Source organism: Lynx rufus, unplaced genomic scaffold, assembly GCF_022079265.1.
Source record: "Lynx rufus isolate CCGP_SWC_20201006 ecotype Redwood Valley unplaced genomic scaffold, mLynRuf1.p SCAF_12, whole genome shotgun sequence".
NCBI classification, from domain to species: Eukaryota; Metazoa; Chordata; class Mammalia; order Carnivora; family Felidae; genus Lynx; species Lynx rufus.
Genome location: NW_025814826.1, coordinates 65,228,205 through 65,244,714, shown reverse-complemented (window position 1 = coordinate 65,244,714; position 16,510 = coordinate 65,228,205). Strand labels below are relative to the sequence as shown.

General features: G+C 51.1%; 1 protein-coding gene across 2 annotated transcripts in view; it reads left to right on the top strand.

Moving 5' to 3' along the window:
* Positions 1–16,510, top strand: part of TRAPPC9 (trafficking protein particle complex subunit 9) — a 575,309-nt gene that overhangs the window by 376,150 nt on the left and 182,649 nt on the right. For both annotated transcript variants that reach the window (XM_047074228.1, XM_047074227.1), the window contains one exon: positions 6,439–6,549. In XM_047074228.1, the coding sequence (XP_046930184.1) occupies positions 6,439–6,549 (111 nt within the window). The remainder of the gene's footprint in view (positions 1–6,438; positions 6,550–16,510) is intronic.

The window sequence follows — 16,510 nt, the reverse complement described above, 5'->3', positions numbered from 1 at the left end:
GGATGTCTTCTTTGGAAAAGTATCTATTCGTGACTTTTGCCCACTTCTTCACGGGATTATTGGGTTTTCTTTGGTGTTGAATTGGATAAATTCTTTATAGATTTCCCTTTATCGATATGTCATTTACACATACCTTCTCCCATCCTGAAGGGTTGCCTTTAGTTTTGCTGATTGTTTCTTTTGCTGTGCAGAAGCTTTTTATCTTGATGAGGTCCCAATAGTTCATTTTTGCTTTTGTTTCCCTTGCCTCTGGAGACATGTCGAGTAAGAAGTTGCTGCAGCCGAGGTCAAAGAGGTTGCTGCCTGTTTTCTCCTGTAGGATTTTGATGGTTTCCTGTCTCACGTTTAGGTCTTTCATCCATTTGGAATTTATTTTTGTGTCTGGTGTAAGAAAGTGGTCCAGTTTCCTTCTTCTGCATGTCGTTGTCCAGTTCTCCCAGCACCATTTGCTAAAGAGACTTTTTTCATTGGATTCTCTTTCCTGCTTTTTCAAAGATTAGTTGGCCATATATTTGTGGGCCCATTCTGGGTATTGTCCCCAGCTTTTTGTGATTGTGAATAGAGCTGCTATGAATACCTGTGTATAGTGTTTTCATGAATGTAGTATTCGTGGGGATTTTTTTTTCATGGCTTAAAATATGGTCAGTATTCTGGTAAATGTTGCTGAACGCTTGAGAAGTACATGTGTTGTGCTGCTGTTGGGTGGAGTGTTCTCTTAGTGTCCATCAGATCCAGGTGGTCTGTGGGGTTGTTTGTTCTGTGTCCTTGCTGATTTCATGTCTGATTTGCCGTGCCTTGCTGAGAGTGGGGTGACATCTTCAACTTGGCAATTGTGTCCATTTCTTCTTTCACTTCTCTTTCTTTCTGTATGTATTTTGAAGCTTCTGTAGCTAGGTGTATTTAGGTTAAGAATTATTATGTGTTCTTGGTAAATTAATGCTTTGTCATTATATAATGATCCTTCATGTTCTTATTGATTTTCTTCTCAAATTTTTATTTAAATTCTAGTTATTACCATACAGTACAATATTGGTTTCAGGAGTAGAGCTCAGTGATTCATCACTTACATACAACACCCAGTGCTTATCACAAGTGCCCTCCTTAATACCCATCACCCATGTAGCCCATTGCTCACCCACCTCCCTCCATCAACCCTCAGTTTGTTTTCTGTTGTTAAGAGTCTCTCATGATTTGGTACCCTCTCTCTCTCTCTCTCTCTCTTTTCCCCTTCCTGTATTTTCTTCTGTTAAACTGTACATGAGTAAAATAGTATGGTATTTGTCTTTCTCTGACTTACTTTACTTAGCATAATACAGTCTAGCTCCATCTATGTCATTGCAAATGGCAAGATTTAATTCTTTTTGATGGCTAATATTCCATTGTGTGTGTGTGTGTGTACACACACACACAACACATCTTCTTTATCCATTCAAACGTTGGTGGACAGTTGGGCTCTTTCCATAGTTTAGCTATTGTTGATAATGCTGCTAAAACATCAGGGTGCATGTAACCCTTTGAATCAATATTTTTGTATCATTTGGTTAAATACCTAGTAGTACAATTGCTGGATCATATGGTAGTTCTGGTTTTAACTTTTTAAGGAACCTCCACACTGTTTTACAGAGTGGCTGTACCAATTTGCAATCCCACCAAGGGTCTAAAAGGATTCCCCTTTCTCCACATGCTTGCCAACACCTATTGTTTCTTGTGTTGTTAATTTTGGGCATTCTGACAGGCGTGAGATGATATCTTATCATGGTTTTGACTTGTATTTCCCTGATGATGAGTGATGTTGAGCATTTTTTCATGTGCATGTTAGCTGTCTGAATGTCTTCTTTGGGAAAATGACTATTCATGTCTTTTGCCCATTTCTTCACTGGATCGTTTGTTTTTGAGTGTTGAGGTTGGTAGATTCTTTATAGATTTTTGGATACTAACCTTTTATCAGATATGTCCTTTGTGAATATCTTTTCCCATTCTATAGGCTGCCTTTTAGTTATGTTGGTGGTTTCTGTTGCTATGCAGAAGCTTTTTATCTTGATGAGGTTCCAGTAGTTCACGTTTGCTTTGTTTCCCTTGCTTCCGGCAATGGGTCTAGTAAGAAATTGTTCCCACTGAAGTCAAAGAGGTTTTTGCCTGTGTTCTCCTCTAGGATATAACATTCTTCTTTATCTCTGCTTATTTTCTGCTCTTACATGTACCCCGAAGTGTCTGATCCTAATGTAATACTCCAGGGTTGTTGTTTTTTTTAAATGAATGTTTATTTGGTGTATTCTTTTCTATTCATGTACTTTTAGCCTAGCTATATTGTTCTATTTAAAGTGAGTTTATTCTAAATAACATATAGTTCAATCTTTTTGAGTCTGTTCTTACAGTCTCTGTTAATTATAATGTTTAGGTCATTTATATTTAATGTAGTTCTTGATGTATTCGTATTTAGGTTTATCTATATTTTCTTCTAAAGGACTTATTTTTTTAACATTTGGTTACTAAGTCTATTTGAAATTTATTTTTGTTGATGGTGTGAGGTAGGGATATCATTTCTTGGTGTGTCTGCATCACCATGTGTACCAGCACCAGTTAGTGAATCTTCCCATTAATCAACACTGCCACTTCAGTCATATATCTACTTGTCTTATATTCATGGATCTGTTTGGGGCCTGTTTTTTTCCACTGATGTATTGGTATATCACTGCCCCCAGCATCACTGTCCTCATTACTCCAGCTTTATAACAGTTCTTGATATCTGTTTGGCCAGCTCCCTTCCAAACATCATCCTGACCGTTGTTCTGTATGTTACTCGCCCTTTGGTCTTACATATAAATTTTAGAAGTATTTTGAATAGTTTTGACCAAAACTGAAACTCTGTTGGGATTTTGTATTGTGTTTCATTGAATTTCTAGAAATTTATAAAGTGGGGACGTATTTTAAAAAAAGTTAAGTCTTCCCCTCCTTGAACAAAATCGATTTCTGCATTTATTCATTGTCTTCAATACCAATCCATAAAACTTTAAAACCACTCTTCATGAATGTCCTGAAAACATTTTTAAAAAGATTTATTCCTAAGTGCCTTGCTATTGTAAATACGCTTTCTTAACACAATGATTTGGTAATTGTTTCTCGTTGGCATATACGAAAGTTACTGATTTGTGTGGGTCTGTGTCCTCATTTTACAAAATGACTAAACGTTTCATTTTGTAAGCTCACCTCCTCTTTCCCAGCTCTCTCCCATCACAAGACTGTGATTTCCATGAAGGTGGAGGTGAATTTTTCTCGTTACTTTCATACAGACTCCCAGTGCCTGAAACAGTGCCTGACACACGGCAGGTACTGAGTGGATGTTTGTATGTGTTAGATGAAGTAACACAGTTCCTAACCCTCAGCAGAGGAAACAGTACATACTAACTCAATTGAGGTGGTTTCACACACACACACACACGGCTGTCTTTGCCTGGAATGTGTGTCTCCTGTCTACGTGACAGCATCATCCCCTTCCCAGGCAGATGGCCCAGTTCTTCCAGGAAGTATTCCTGGGTTTCCCTATACTTCATAAAGATGGATCCAGAAAAACACAAACAAAAAAAGAAGACAAAACAAAGCAAAGCAAGCTGGGATTAAAAGTAGCTATGTGCGGGGCGCCTGGGTGGCGCAGTCGGTTAAGCATCTGACTTCAGCCAGGTCACGATCTCGCGGTCCGGGAGTTCGAGCCCCGCGTCAGGCTCTGGGCTGATGGCTCGGAGCCTGGAGCCTGTTTCCGATTCTGTGTCTCCCTCTCTCTCTGCCCCTCCCCCGTTCATGCTCTGTCTCTCTCTGTCCCCCAAAAAATAAATAAACGTTGAAAAAAAAAAAATTAAAAAAAAAAAAAGTAGCTATGTGCTCAAATGGATCGTAAAACCTAAGAAAATCACCCAAAGTGATATGGAAAGATACACAGAATAAAGGACATTATGGTGGGTACAAAATGCTGCTGCAGTTGAGGAAATTAATTTATGAATGATGGAAAGTAAAGGTCTTCCAGTACATCATGACTCGTTGGAGTCATTCCCCTCCTGGGGAATAGAAACACCATGTCAAGAGGCCCCCACACTCAGTGAGTCAGAGGAAACAGAGGACACACGAGCATGACGGACTGGTGTTCATTCCCGTGTGGTTCTCTAACATTCTGTGAGTGAAAACCACATATATCTGAGTCTTTTCTTCCTGCTCTAAAAAAATCACTTCAATTTTCCTCCTCTGATAAATGTTTTACGAATTCCCATTCCTGATGAAAGATTTTGCTGTGATTAAAGATTTCATGAAGTTATGACAAAGGCAGAATAGATCTTCATTCTTGAAAGCTCATTTTTCTGTGAGCGGAGTGAAGACGCCTCTTGTATGCAGCTGTCAGAGCTAATGAATATTTTCCAAGTGCCGTACCTCTGGGGAAAACACTCCCACCCAAGGAACCTAGAATCAACCAACGTGAACCTGCTTCTCTGAAGACGTGTGGGGCAATGTCTCACAGAAACAGCAGGAACGAGAAAGGTTTACCTTCCTTCCCTGAGAGTGGGTTTACAAGTGCACATCTTGAAGAGCTGGTATTTCACAGATGCCCCGTAGCCTGGTGATGATGATGGCGGTGCGCATGTGGGTGTGTGCGTCCCTGGCCAGGTGACTGCACACTTCCCCCCCTCAGATCCCTTCCCTGGAAAGAGCAGACAATGAAGTTTAGAATACTTGACTCCCTCTACCCTGAAAAGCAAAGGATTTTGAGTTGTAAGACTTGGGTGTTGGCCGCCTCACTGGTGTTGGTGGCTGTGCCCTGAGCCTCACTTTCCTTACCTATAAACGGGTCTGGGGAGGACAGCTTCCCAAGGGTGTGAAGGTGAAAGGAAGTGCAGGCAGCCCTCACACACGGGATGTTTGCCCTCCCACCTTCCTGTGCTACCAACAAAGCCTTGAGACATAAACTTGAGAACTTTGATGCCCTTTGGAGGGTCATGTTTTTTTTTTAATGTTTATTTACTTTAGAGAGAGAGAGAGTGTGTGTAGGCAAGGGGCAGACACACACACACACACACACACACACACACACACACACACACACACACACAGAATCCGAAGCAGGCTTCAGGCTCTGAGCTGTCAGCAAGGAGCCCTGACGCAGGGCTTGAACTCATGAACTAGGAGATCATGACCTGAGCCGAAGTCGGACCCTTGACCGACTGAGCCCCCAGGTGCTGGAGGGTCATGTTTTGAAGACCTACCAAGCTGAAGAAGACCCCAAGCACAGATCTTCTTCTGAGGCCTTTTTTCCTCCTATGAAAAAGTGCTTGCCTCACTCCAGAACCATTTCTGCCTCTGTTGCTGACATCTGTGTCTGCTCCAGTCGTGGGTACGGCTGTCCCGGTCACATGAGCAAACACTGGCTCCTTGTCGTGTGCCCGCTGTGACACTTGGTATTTAAGACACTGGGCAAGCTTCAGACAAGCTTTCGAGTGTAATGGAAACCTACCACATGGTGACTGACCCAGACGGCACGCGTGCGGTTGCCGTTTGCGCGTGCAGCTGAGGAGTCTGGCGGGCAGGGGGCGCCGAGGGGCTGCTTTTGCTGCTGCACATGTCCTGGCCTCCCAGAATCCTCCCGGCCCCACTCGCATCCACAGCTTCCACGCCTCGCGGTGGGTGCTGGACTGCTCAGCATCCCGTTCCTGTCGAGGCAGGTGGGGCGTGGGAATGGGGAGGCTGAAGAGGGGACCACCTTCTCTTGTTGGGGGGGCCGGGCTGTCTTAGCTGGGAGAGAAGGTCTCCTGTCCTCACTGGCTAACACCGTGGCTCCTGGACTTCTGCTGTGGCGGGGGCACTGGGATTTGAGCGTTGTTACCTTCTGGACTAGAGAGAACAGGGCTGCTGGTGTCAGGAGTGTGGGGGAGAGTAAGGAAGGTGCAGTCTGTGTGAGGCTCCCAGTAGGCGCGCACACCCCCCCCCCCCCGCCCCGCGATGTGGTTCTCCACGTGCCAGCGCCCCGCACCTCGCTGGGCCCGGCGGGAGCCCCGCAGGCCCGGCAACGGGGTCGCGACGTGGACGCGCCGTTCATTGACAGGCACTGTGCGTGCACCAAGCGCTTTGCCAGCCGCTGTCTTACTTCTGCGTCCGGTGTTCGAGGCCTCACACGCACGAGGCTTGGAGAACTCCGGTTACCGTCCCAGGGCCATTTCGTTTGTAAAGGGCGCGCTGCGTTACAGGCGTGTGTCCCCAGGACCAGGGAGGATCTGATGCCCAAACCTGTTTTGCAGAGTGAGCCTCTGTAACCCTTCATGCCGGGGCACGTGACAGTTTGATCCGTTGCTCCTCTGATATCCTCAAGAAACGGGAGGTCTTTGGGGGGGGAGAAAAGGCCAAGTAGCTCTCCTCTCTGGCTCCCAGAAGATCCTCAACTTTCCCTTGTCTTCCACACAGTACCCGCCAGTGCCACCTGCTCCTAGACATCTTCAACTCCACGGAGCATGAGCTGACAGTCAGCGCCCGCGGCAACGAGGAGCTCATCCTGCACGCCGGCGAGTGTCAGCGGTGAGTGTCCCCGTGTCCTGCCTCCCCCTGCTTCCGTCTCCTCACTCGGAAGCACCCTGAGATAACCCTCCCTCTGAGCCCCCGGAGGATACACGGGCTTGTCTGCCTGTCTCTCCGTGCAAGGTTCAGTGAAGGAACCTGAAGTGGCTTCGAATTGGAGGCAGGTGTCGAGTCGAGGTAACGCCACGGGGTGTCTGTCGAAGGAAGCAGTGGCACGTGCTTCCGGGAGCCGCATCTCGGGAGACGCTGTGGCGCCTGGGCCTGCCTTGGCCGGCAAATTCTCGAAGCTGTATCTGGGAACAGTTGATGTTGATTGTGGGGCCTGCATCGGTAGTGCCGGGAAGTCCCTTGGAAGAATTCCGCAAAAAGGCCAGGCTCAGACCTGCGGGAGGGGTGTGGTGCCGCCCACTCCCAGTCCCCAGATGGCAAAGACGGGGCTCCACCGAGCTGGGGACGTGCCCTGGTCCAGCAGGAGCGGAGTTGGAAGTGAGCGCTGACCCGAGCAAAGCCAGGGCCCCCAGGGCATGTCCCGAGGCAGGTGGACTTTAGGAGGAAGCTCTTCTGCCGAGGGAGCCCCTTCCCCGGGCCAGCCCCCTGCCCGCGGGGCCTCTGCTCACGTCGGCACCTGTGTCTCCAAGCCCAGCTCGTATGGTATAGACGGAATTATAGCTGGGATGAGATGGAAATGGAATGCAATTTTTATGTTTAATTGCAAAATACTTTCCACAGAAAGAAAATAATTTGGAAACCGGCACACGCATGTCCCAGATTTAAGCGCTCGGTCGTATCGGCCCCAGATCTCTGTCTCTTCCTATCTTTCTTCCTCACTCCTTCACTTCATCATTCTTCCTCTGTCAGTCTTGTCTGTGTCTTCCTCTTTATTTAGGGAAATAAAATGCTTAAAAAAAACTGACATGAACACAGTCGGTGGGGGCATTATAATTTCAAGCCACACCACTCCACATTCATCAGAGCGTTTAAAGACACGGACGGTGCTGGTTGCTGGTGAGGATGTGAAGCAGCCGGAACTCGCCCGCCTCGGTCGGGGGATGAGCTGGTGCGACCACTTTCAGGAGGGTTTGCGGTTTCTTAGAAAACTAAACGTACACCTACCCTGTGCCCAGCAGTTCCAAATCCAGTAATTTATTCAAGAAAAATGTAAATGTTTATTCACAAAAAGACTTACACAAGAATGTTCGTAGCCAAAAGATAGAGCCCAGATGTCCATTACAGGAAAGTGGATAAGCAAAGGGTGGCATTTCTCCTGCGAGTGGGGGAATGCTCAGCAACCAGACCTGACACGTTCCCAATACGCAGCCAGTAGGGTGAATCCCAGGAACACAGCACTGAGTGAGGGGGGTCTCCCCGAGGGAGGCAGGTGCCGTGGGACTCCATTCGCCTGAAATCCCAGAGCGAGCAAACTGGTGCACTGTGGAAAAAGCAGCACATCGGTTGCCTCTGCAGGGGCTGGGCTGGGGGTCGAGCAGGAAGGGGCACAGGTGTTTCCTGGGGGGTCTTGTTGTACAACTTGATTTTTGGGTGTGGGCCACACACGGGTTCGCATTTGTTAAAATTCAGCACCTGTGCACTTAAGACTGGTGCGTTCCGTTGTAAGTCAACTTCACCTCGAAAGAAAAACTGTACACACGTTGAGCTCTAGCTGAAGATCGGTTGTAGAGGGCCGCCCGCCGTCGGCAGCATCTCTGGAAGGTCTGAGAAGCACTAATGATGGGTAAAGGGGCTGGTCGTGGAGAGAGGAGCCGGAAAGCACATGGAGTGAACTGTTGACGGTGGACTCTTCCAAGGGCCTTATGGGATGTTCACGGGAGATTTCTTTCAGCGTTACGGTTGACATTTTTCCTAAGCAAATGCTGGAAAAAATTGAGTGCAGGAGTAGCTCAGCCCTCCTCCCTGGACTGCCGTCTTTATTCCTCCCTCCCTCCCTCCTCGGTGGGGAATTGCTGTCTTGGAGGCGATGGAATCATTCATACCATGTTTTGCTACTTTTATTGTATTTATATCTACAACCAAACATTACTTCCAGAGTTTTTTATGACAAGTGGTTCTATATCGCATATGTCTTTTTAAAAATGCATCTTTTTATAACTTTAAATCAGCATTCCGCTTCGGAGCTAAGTATAAATCTGCTTCTCTCCTTTCAACTGGTATTTATATTTCATCGCACGAATACGCCACTTTGTCTGTGTCCACGCTAATCCACTCTGAGGCTGCTCCAAAGTATTGCTGTTTCATGTGATTATTGCTCATGAGGCACACGGATGCAGGGTCAGGCTCTGGGGTCCCCCTTGCAGGACAGTTTAGGCTGATAGTTGGAGGCCTGAGGTCCAGTGACTTGGGGCCTTCATGGCCTGCCTTTGAGAGGAGCCCGGAACACTCCCCCTGGAGGTGTCTGTCCGGTCCCCTGCAGAGGACTTGCCGTGTGGGGATGGCTGTGCGGGGGCTCACGTGCTGCACCTGCACACAGGTCGCGGCTGAATGCGCCTGGCGCCTGGTGCAGGACCGGCTGCTTTGTAGGGCGCCGGCGCATCCTGGGGTCTACACCCCCGGCAGCTGCCTGGGCCCAGTGCTGTTCTCCAGATTGTGGAGGACGCTGTCTGCTCTCTGCTCTCTGCCTTGTCTTTGTCTGGATGTTTGGATGCGGTCTGAGGCCCCAGGGGATGCAAATCTGGCCGTCTTCTGACACTGACGTGAAACCTGTTGTTAAAAATTAGAAACTGTTAAGCCCGTTCTCTCCTGGATCGTTCTCATGGATGGAAGGCTGAATGATGTTAGCAGTCCCATTCGCAGATAATCACAAATTAGTCTTGTGCTTCAGGCTTGCTCGTTATCGAGCCTTGTGCTTAAATTCTCATTTCTCAATGCTCCTAGCTCACACGTTCTCTATTCATTCATAAAATACTCACCCAATAAGCATTGGTGCTTCGAGAACCTGCTCTGTGGTACCTGCCTCGGGCTCCGGGAGTGCGGGGATAAACGGGGGCCCCTCCGCGGGAGCAGGTGCGAGGTGCAGGCGATGAGCGTCCCCTGCAGCCAGCCAGGCGCCTCTACCTTCCCTGCCCAACGGGGCATCTTGCTGGCCCGGGTGCGAGTGGTGAGCCACTGGTCTGGGAGGTCCTGTTTGGCTCTGGTCCCGCTGTCCCCACTAACCAGTGTTGAGTGCCAGGGAGCTCGGTGTTTGTGGGGCGCAGGGAGGTGCTTCCTTTCTGCTTTCTGAGCCTCCCTGGCCTTCCCCGGACCACATCAGACACACCCTCTACCCCTGCGGCGGGCATCGCAGCTCTTGGGTTCTCACAGAGCAGTTCTGGTGGAGGGAGCAGGTACGGTGGAGCCTCGCAGCACCTGGCAGACCTTGGCTGGGACGCCGTCCCTGTGTATCCAGGCCGTGTCCTCAGGGTCCCGTCTCTTCCCGGAGTCCTGAGCTCAGCCAGTGTCCTGCCTCTTCCCTTCCCCCATGAGGAACCATCCCCACCGTACCTCATGCTTTGCCCAGGGCTGAAGAAGGAGGCTTCTCTGTGGTCAAGCTCCCACGTGGGGTTGGGCTCTGCCCGCAGGTGAGGGCGCAGTGGTTCTTGGACTCCGCGTTAATCCCTCTGCCTGTAGGTGATGTTCCCACGGCCACCCCGGAGGTGGGCGGACGGACAGCGCATTGTGCTAGAGATGGCCTAGTCTTAAATGGCCAGGGTGCTGGGTTAGTATGGCGTTGTTACTGCCCTGCCCAGAGCCCAGGCATCCCTGGGTCAACAGGCATTTGACTTTCTCTTAAGGGTGGCCTGTCCTCCAGGAGGGGGACCCCTCCACTAGATTGAGGTGCTTGCCTCTGCTCCCCGCCAGTAGAAGAGGTGACCTCATTCTACCCAGTACCGGAAGCGTATGTCCTCAGGAGCACGAAGGAGCAACGTGCTTCCAGGTGAAGAAACAGTGGAAGGCACAGTTACTGGGCCTGTGTGTTGGGAGTTAGGCACTCGTGTCCTCAAGGTCACTCGACGGAGGCGTTGTCTGCATTTGATAGATAAGTGAAGAGTCCGGTGTTCACAATCACTCGGTGGGCCTCTCATTTATCTGGCTCACGGCTGTCCTTGCAATGGTGACCGAAGGTTGAGAGAGGTTCTGTTCCTCTCCCCTTGTGCTCTGTGTGTGACCAGCCCTGTGAGGTCCCCTATCAAGTGTAAAGGCCGGCAGAAGGCCGGGAAGATGGAGAAGCTGCTCGGATTTTGGCTTCCAAGGTGTTCATGAATTCATTTCACAGATACTCCCAGAGTGTTGGGCTGGTGGCGGGCCTGGCCAGCAGGTGAGACGGTGAGAGAAGGTGGCATCGCCCTGCCCTCTGTTTTGGTGTGGAATCCCAGAGGCATACCATCAGGCAGTCGGCATGCACAGTGAGGGGAGGTGAAAGCATGCAGTCAGAAATCTGGCCCAGACAGGATGAGGGGCAGCTGGGAAGGCTTCCTGGAGGAAGGGGTGCTGATGTGGAGCAGAACAGCGGAGTAGGAGTGAGCTTGGGCTGCCGTACAAGTGCAGGCACGGCGTGCTCTCGGGAATACTTTGAGAGAGCTCTTGATGGATGAAACGCTCGTGTGCTTAGCTTAGAAACACCACTTTTGTGACCATGTGTCTTAGAGATATCTTCCCAATCTTTCAGCTTAAAATAGAGCATTTCAGCAAATGGATGTAGAAAGTACCACCTCCCTTTCCTGAACTCTCCTTCGGAGGGTCCTCTGGAAATCAGTGACTCCTCGCTCACCTTATGAGTGTCTGGGGCATGGCCGTTGCCTCAGTCCTGTAATCAGGGTCCGCGAGTTAAGTTCACTTTTGCCAAACGTGAATCGTGACGCTTGGCCCGTAGGGATTGCATTTCCTGGGGCTCCCCGCCATCAGTGGTCACCTTCACAACCTTGTCCCCCTGCCTTAGCTGGGTGCCTGCAGCAACACCATATTTAGCCGAGGGCTGTGTATCACAGACACCCCTTTTGTCAGGCCGTGGCGTCTCCATACCTCACAGCAGCTCCAGTGAGAGCGCTACACACGTTTGCTTCTGCACAAGAGAGGCCACGCCTGGCCAAGGCGGGCGGAAGTCAGGTGCCCCCGGAGCCAAGCCCGCCTGTTGGCCACGGTGCCTCTCTGCGGGGGCCGACTGCAGTTTCCGGGGCCGTGTCCCCCGGAGTTGGGCGTCCCTCCTGTCTGATTGCAGATGGCAACTAGAAACAGTAGAAAGCTTTCACTGTGAAACAGCATAAACTTTCTTAAGAAAATACGATGCTGCCAGCAGCAAATTTACTGGAGAATTGAGATGGTAATTAATGTGTTTTTTTGCTTAATTGTCAAACCATTAAAATTAAATTTCATGACCACCCTCACTTACGTACGCATCTTTTTAAAACTCTGGTAATAGGATGTTCCGTGCCTCAGGCTGTCCCACGCTGTCCCCTGCCCCACGCGGAGGCCCCGCCTGTGTAGCAGCTTGTTCAGATGGGGCCTCCCTGGGAGGACCCATTGCTGGCTGGCGGTGAGCGGTCTGCCCTGTCACGGGCATGCTAGAGTGGCCTTCCTGCCACAGGGCAGGAGGGGCTCCCAGAGCACGCTGCGCCCCGGTGCTCCGAAGCCTCGCCTGGACATTGTTCCGGTGGCAGAGAGGGCCAGGTGGCCCCCCCCCCGAACCCCACATCTCCTGCTAATCTGTGAGCGGGCTCCAGCTGCGGCCCAGGGCTGCGTCCGCCCTGCGGGCCGTCTCTGGTTCAGCTCTTCTCCTGCCTCTTGAGGGGTCTCAGACAAGCCTCTTCCCTCCCCTGGGTTTTCATTCTTCCTTGGTCACAGGAGAGAAGACGTTGGCCACGGGAATGAATGAGTGGACGTAGGGGTGACAGCAAGTGCTGCTGTGCCAGCGCCTATGTGAGTCAGTCACACCGCTGCTCGCCTTCCGGGGTCTCCTCCCGCCTTGCCGTCCTCCTCACTATCACCGTCCCTTCTTAGCAGACGAGAAGTCCAGCTCAGAGAGGTGACCAGCAAGGGGCCCTTCCTCCCCAGTTCTTTCGGTTGTGATCTCATGAAAGTCTTCACAGGCGCTTAGAGGCAGGGAAAGTGCTGGCAGAGTGAGGCCCCCCAGCACATGCGTCCCCCCATCCCCAGGCACCCACACCCCCCATCCCCTGGCACCCACACCACCCCCCAGGTCACATGGATTCCCCCCCATCCCCAGGCACCTACACCCCACCCTGGGCACCTGCACCCCCCCCACCCCCAATACCCACACTCTCCCACCGTGCACATGTGTCCCCCCCCCCCCCACCCCCAGACACCCATACCACCCATCCCCCCGGGGCACTTGCATTCCCCCCATCCCCAGGCACCCACATCCCCCACCCTGGGCACCTGTAGCCACTGAGCGCCTGCCCCTGGAAGCAGGTGACCGTGAGCTCTGCGTGGTCCTACCTGCTGTCGTGTAGCAGGTTCCTGTGTACCCCAGCCTAGAACAGCCCAAGCCCAAACACTGGGTGCACCGCTCAACTGCCTGCAACCTTATTTTTCCTCTTCACTTTCTTCAGATGCTCTGAGGACCTTTCTTTGTGAGTCCCGCAGGGCACACCTCGTTGTGTGGCCCGAGCTCGTGCTGGGGGCTCCTCACTCATGTTTGTAACTGCTGCTTGCCTCCTGGCCAGGGCAGCATACCCTGCCCCTTGCGGTGGACGAGCCTGTGCCCTTGACCTGGGCGGTCTCTCCTGGCACATTCTGAGTGGAGGGCTTTGGGGATTTGCTTGAAAACTGGAATGAATCTGGGAGAGTCCTTTAGAAACAGCTTCCAGAAGCAAGGAGAAAGCATCTTGATGTGTTCTTGTCTTTCAGCTGACTTATGGGGAAACTGAGGCTCAAGTCTATCCAGCAGGCCCTGGGTAGAGTGATGTTAGAACCCAGGGTGTTAAATTCCCCGTCCAGGGAGGCTTCCACCACCCGGCTCTGCCTCAGGTTGCTCAGGAGGAGCCCCTGACGATTAATGGGCAGCGAGGAGAAATGCCGGAGTCCAGCCTGGCACCGGAGTCCAGAGTTGGCACCTTGGAAGACACAGCCTTCTGCTGACTCAGGTGATGAGCAAGGTGCTTTTGGTGAGAGAAGAAAAAGATGACTGGTCGGTTCCGTGCGCCACGCGGCTTTCTCTTCCTGAAAAGTCTCAGATGCGGGGCCTCCGCTGGGCTTTGTGCCGCGTTGTTCCTGACGGGAGTCTTCCCTCCGGTGCGGGACGCGGCCCCTCTTCACGCATGGCCCGTCCGTGGCTGCGGGGGGTCTCGTGCGCCAAGGCTGAGCGGCCACTGGCCTGGGGCCGCCCTGAGCCCGCGTCCAGGCTTAGCCGCTGGCTCCCTCCGCTGTCTTGGGCAAGTGGTGTGGCCCTTGGTGAATTCTGAGTGCTTTTCTTTCTTTGTTCCTTTATTTTGCTTTTATTTAGATTCCAGGTAGTTACCGTGCAGGATAATACTAGTTCCAGGTGCACCACGTAGCGATCCATGTAGTGATTCTGTGTAACACCCGGGGCTCATCACAGCAAGTACCCTGCCCATGCCCACTGCCATCCTTACTGGCCCCCCCCCCCCACCCCTGCAACCTCCCCTGGCCACCATCCATTTGTCCTCTGGAGGTAAGAATTCTATTTCTCGGTTTGCCTCCCAGAGTCTCTTTTTTTCCCCTTGCTCCTTTGTTCTGTTCCCCATATGAGTGAAATCATAGGGGATTTTTCCTTGGCTTGTTTTACTTAGCATAATACTCTCTGGCTCCATCCACATCATCGCAAATGGCTAGATTTCATTCTTGGTGGTTGGGAAACATTCTAGCGTGTGTGTGTGTGTGTGTGTGTGTGTGTGTGTGTGTGTGTGTACACGCACCACATCTTTATCCATTCACCAGTCGACGGGCATTTGGGCTCCTTCCATAATTTGACTATTGCCGAGAGCGCCACTGTGCACATCAGGGTGTGTGTACCTCTCTGAATCAGTATTTTTGTATCCTTTGGGTAAATACCTAATAGTGCAATTGCTGGGTTGTAAGGTGGTAGTTTGTTTTCTCTTGAAACTTTTTGAGGAACCTCCGGCCTGTTGTCCAGAGTGGCTGTGCCTGTTCGCATTCCCATCTGCTGTGCACAGGGCTCCCCTTTCTCTGCATCATAGCGAGCATCTGTTGTGTCCTGTGTCGTTAATTCTAGCCCTTCTGACGTGTGTCCGGTGGTATCTCATTGTACTTCTGATTTGTATTTCCCTAATGATGAGTGATATCGAGCATCTTTTCATGTGTCCGTTGACCATTTGTATGTTGTTTTTGGAAATGCATCTATTCACGTCTTCTCATTTTTTAATCGGATTATTTGTTTCTTGGGTGTTGAGTTTTAGAAGTTCTTTATATATTTTGGACACTAACCCTTTATCGGATATGCCATTCGCAAATGTCTCCTCCCATTCTGCAGGCTGCCTTTTAGTTTTGTGGGTTGTTTCCTTTGCTGTTCAGAAGATTTGTATTTTGATGGGGTCCCGGTAGTTTATTTTTGCTTTCATTTTCCCTCACCTCTGGAGACATATATAGAAAACCGTTGCTTTGGCCGATGTCAGAGAAATTACTGCCTGTGTTCCCTTCGAGGATTTTTATGGTCTGAGGTCCCAGTGCTTTTCTTTAAAATGGGAACAGTAATGCCTGTCAGAGGTGGTTACAAATGCCAGCGTTAAGCCGTGTTGAGTACACGGCGTCACCCGCGACCTACAGTGGGCGCTCCACAGGTGGCACGTGGTTATTTTTCAGTACTCCCGTGTCACGCCTTGAAAACGGTTCCCACCAGTCCAGCCACCGTGGCTGGTGGGTGAAGGGCATGCATTTGAGGTCTTGTGTTTCCTTTTTGGGGAGATGACTATACCAGAGTGTTGCTTAGGTGATTAGTTGTTATTTGGAACCTCATTTCCCTGGCTTGTCGATGGTGTCTGATGTTGAGGCAGAGAAAGTTCTCGTCATCAGGAGTCAGAAGCCACAGAGAGGATTTGATGTAAGGAATGGTTACCGAGGCGTGAGGTTGGTAACTAGGTAACTGTGAGCGTAGAACGGACCAGCGAGGCGTCCGGTGTCGCCGCTGCAGGGAGCTTCACCGTCCCTGGTACTGGTGGCCAAGGCAGGGGACTGGGATTATTAGTTAGAAGCCGGCCACTGCGGGCGTGGGGCTGACACACAGCACTCTGAGGATGCCTGGGGTCTGGGGTCTCAGAGGGAGGTGCCACGTTGTGGGACTGTACCTGTTAGAAGCAAGGGCAGAAGGACAACCCTCAGGAGGCCACAGGAAGCCCTAGAGGGAGCACGTGCCTCCTTCCCCTATGTCCTGCTTCCTCCTTCCACACCCTGGGCGGCTGGGAGAGCAGGGATGTGGCTTGCAGAGGGGGCACCTGCAGGATGTAGCGTCACGCCCTGCTTTGCACCCCCGGTCTCCCTGCTAGAAACGTCCTGCTCTTCTGCATGCCGACGGGGTCTCGGTGGTCTCTCTTATTCTCACTCCTGCCAGACTGGAAGGCCCCGAGCTTTGCTGTGTACTGTAATGACAGGGACCTTTCTAATAAAGTGATGCCTGTCTTCCCCCCCTCCTAATCCCGTGTGCTGACCTGATTGGTTGGGTGCTGCTAGGACACCGGGATTTGTGACTCTCCCCTGTGGCAAGTGCCGGAACCGCCGGGGCCACGTGGGGAATTGTTTGAGAGCCGTGTTTGTGTCGTGGTTGTTGTCGGATGTCTCCCCTCCTTGGGCCAGCGTCCAGCACGTAGTAGGTGCTCGGGTGCTGTTTGGTGGTGAGTGGGGTAACAGTGGGCTGGCTGCAGTGTCATTCACAGTGTCCTCTCCTCTCGGGGGTCTGAGGTCTTCATTCTCTCTGTTGCTCCAGGGGTCCGGCCTCAGATGCTGAGGTCAGGGCTTCAGGGACCAGTGTTGCTTTGAG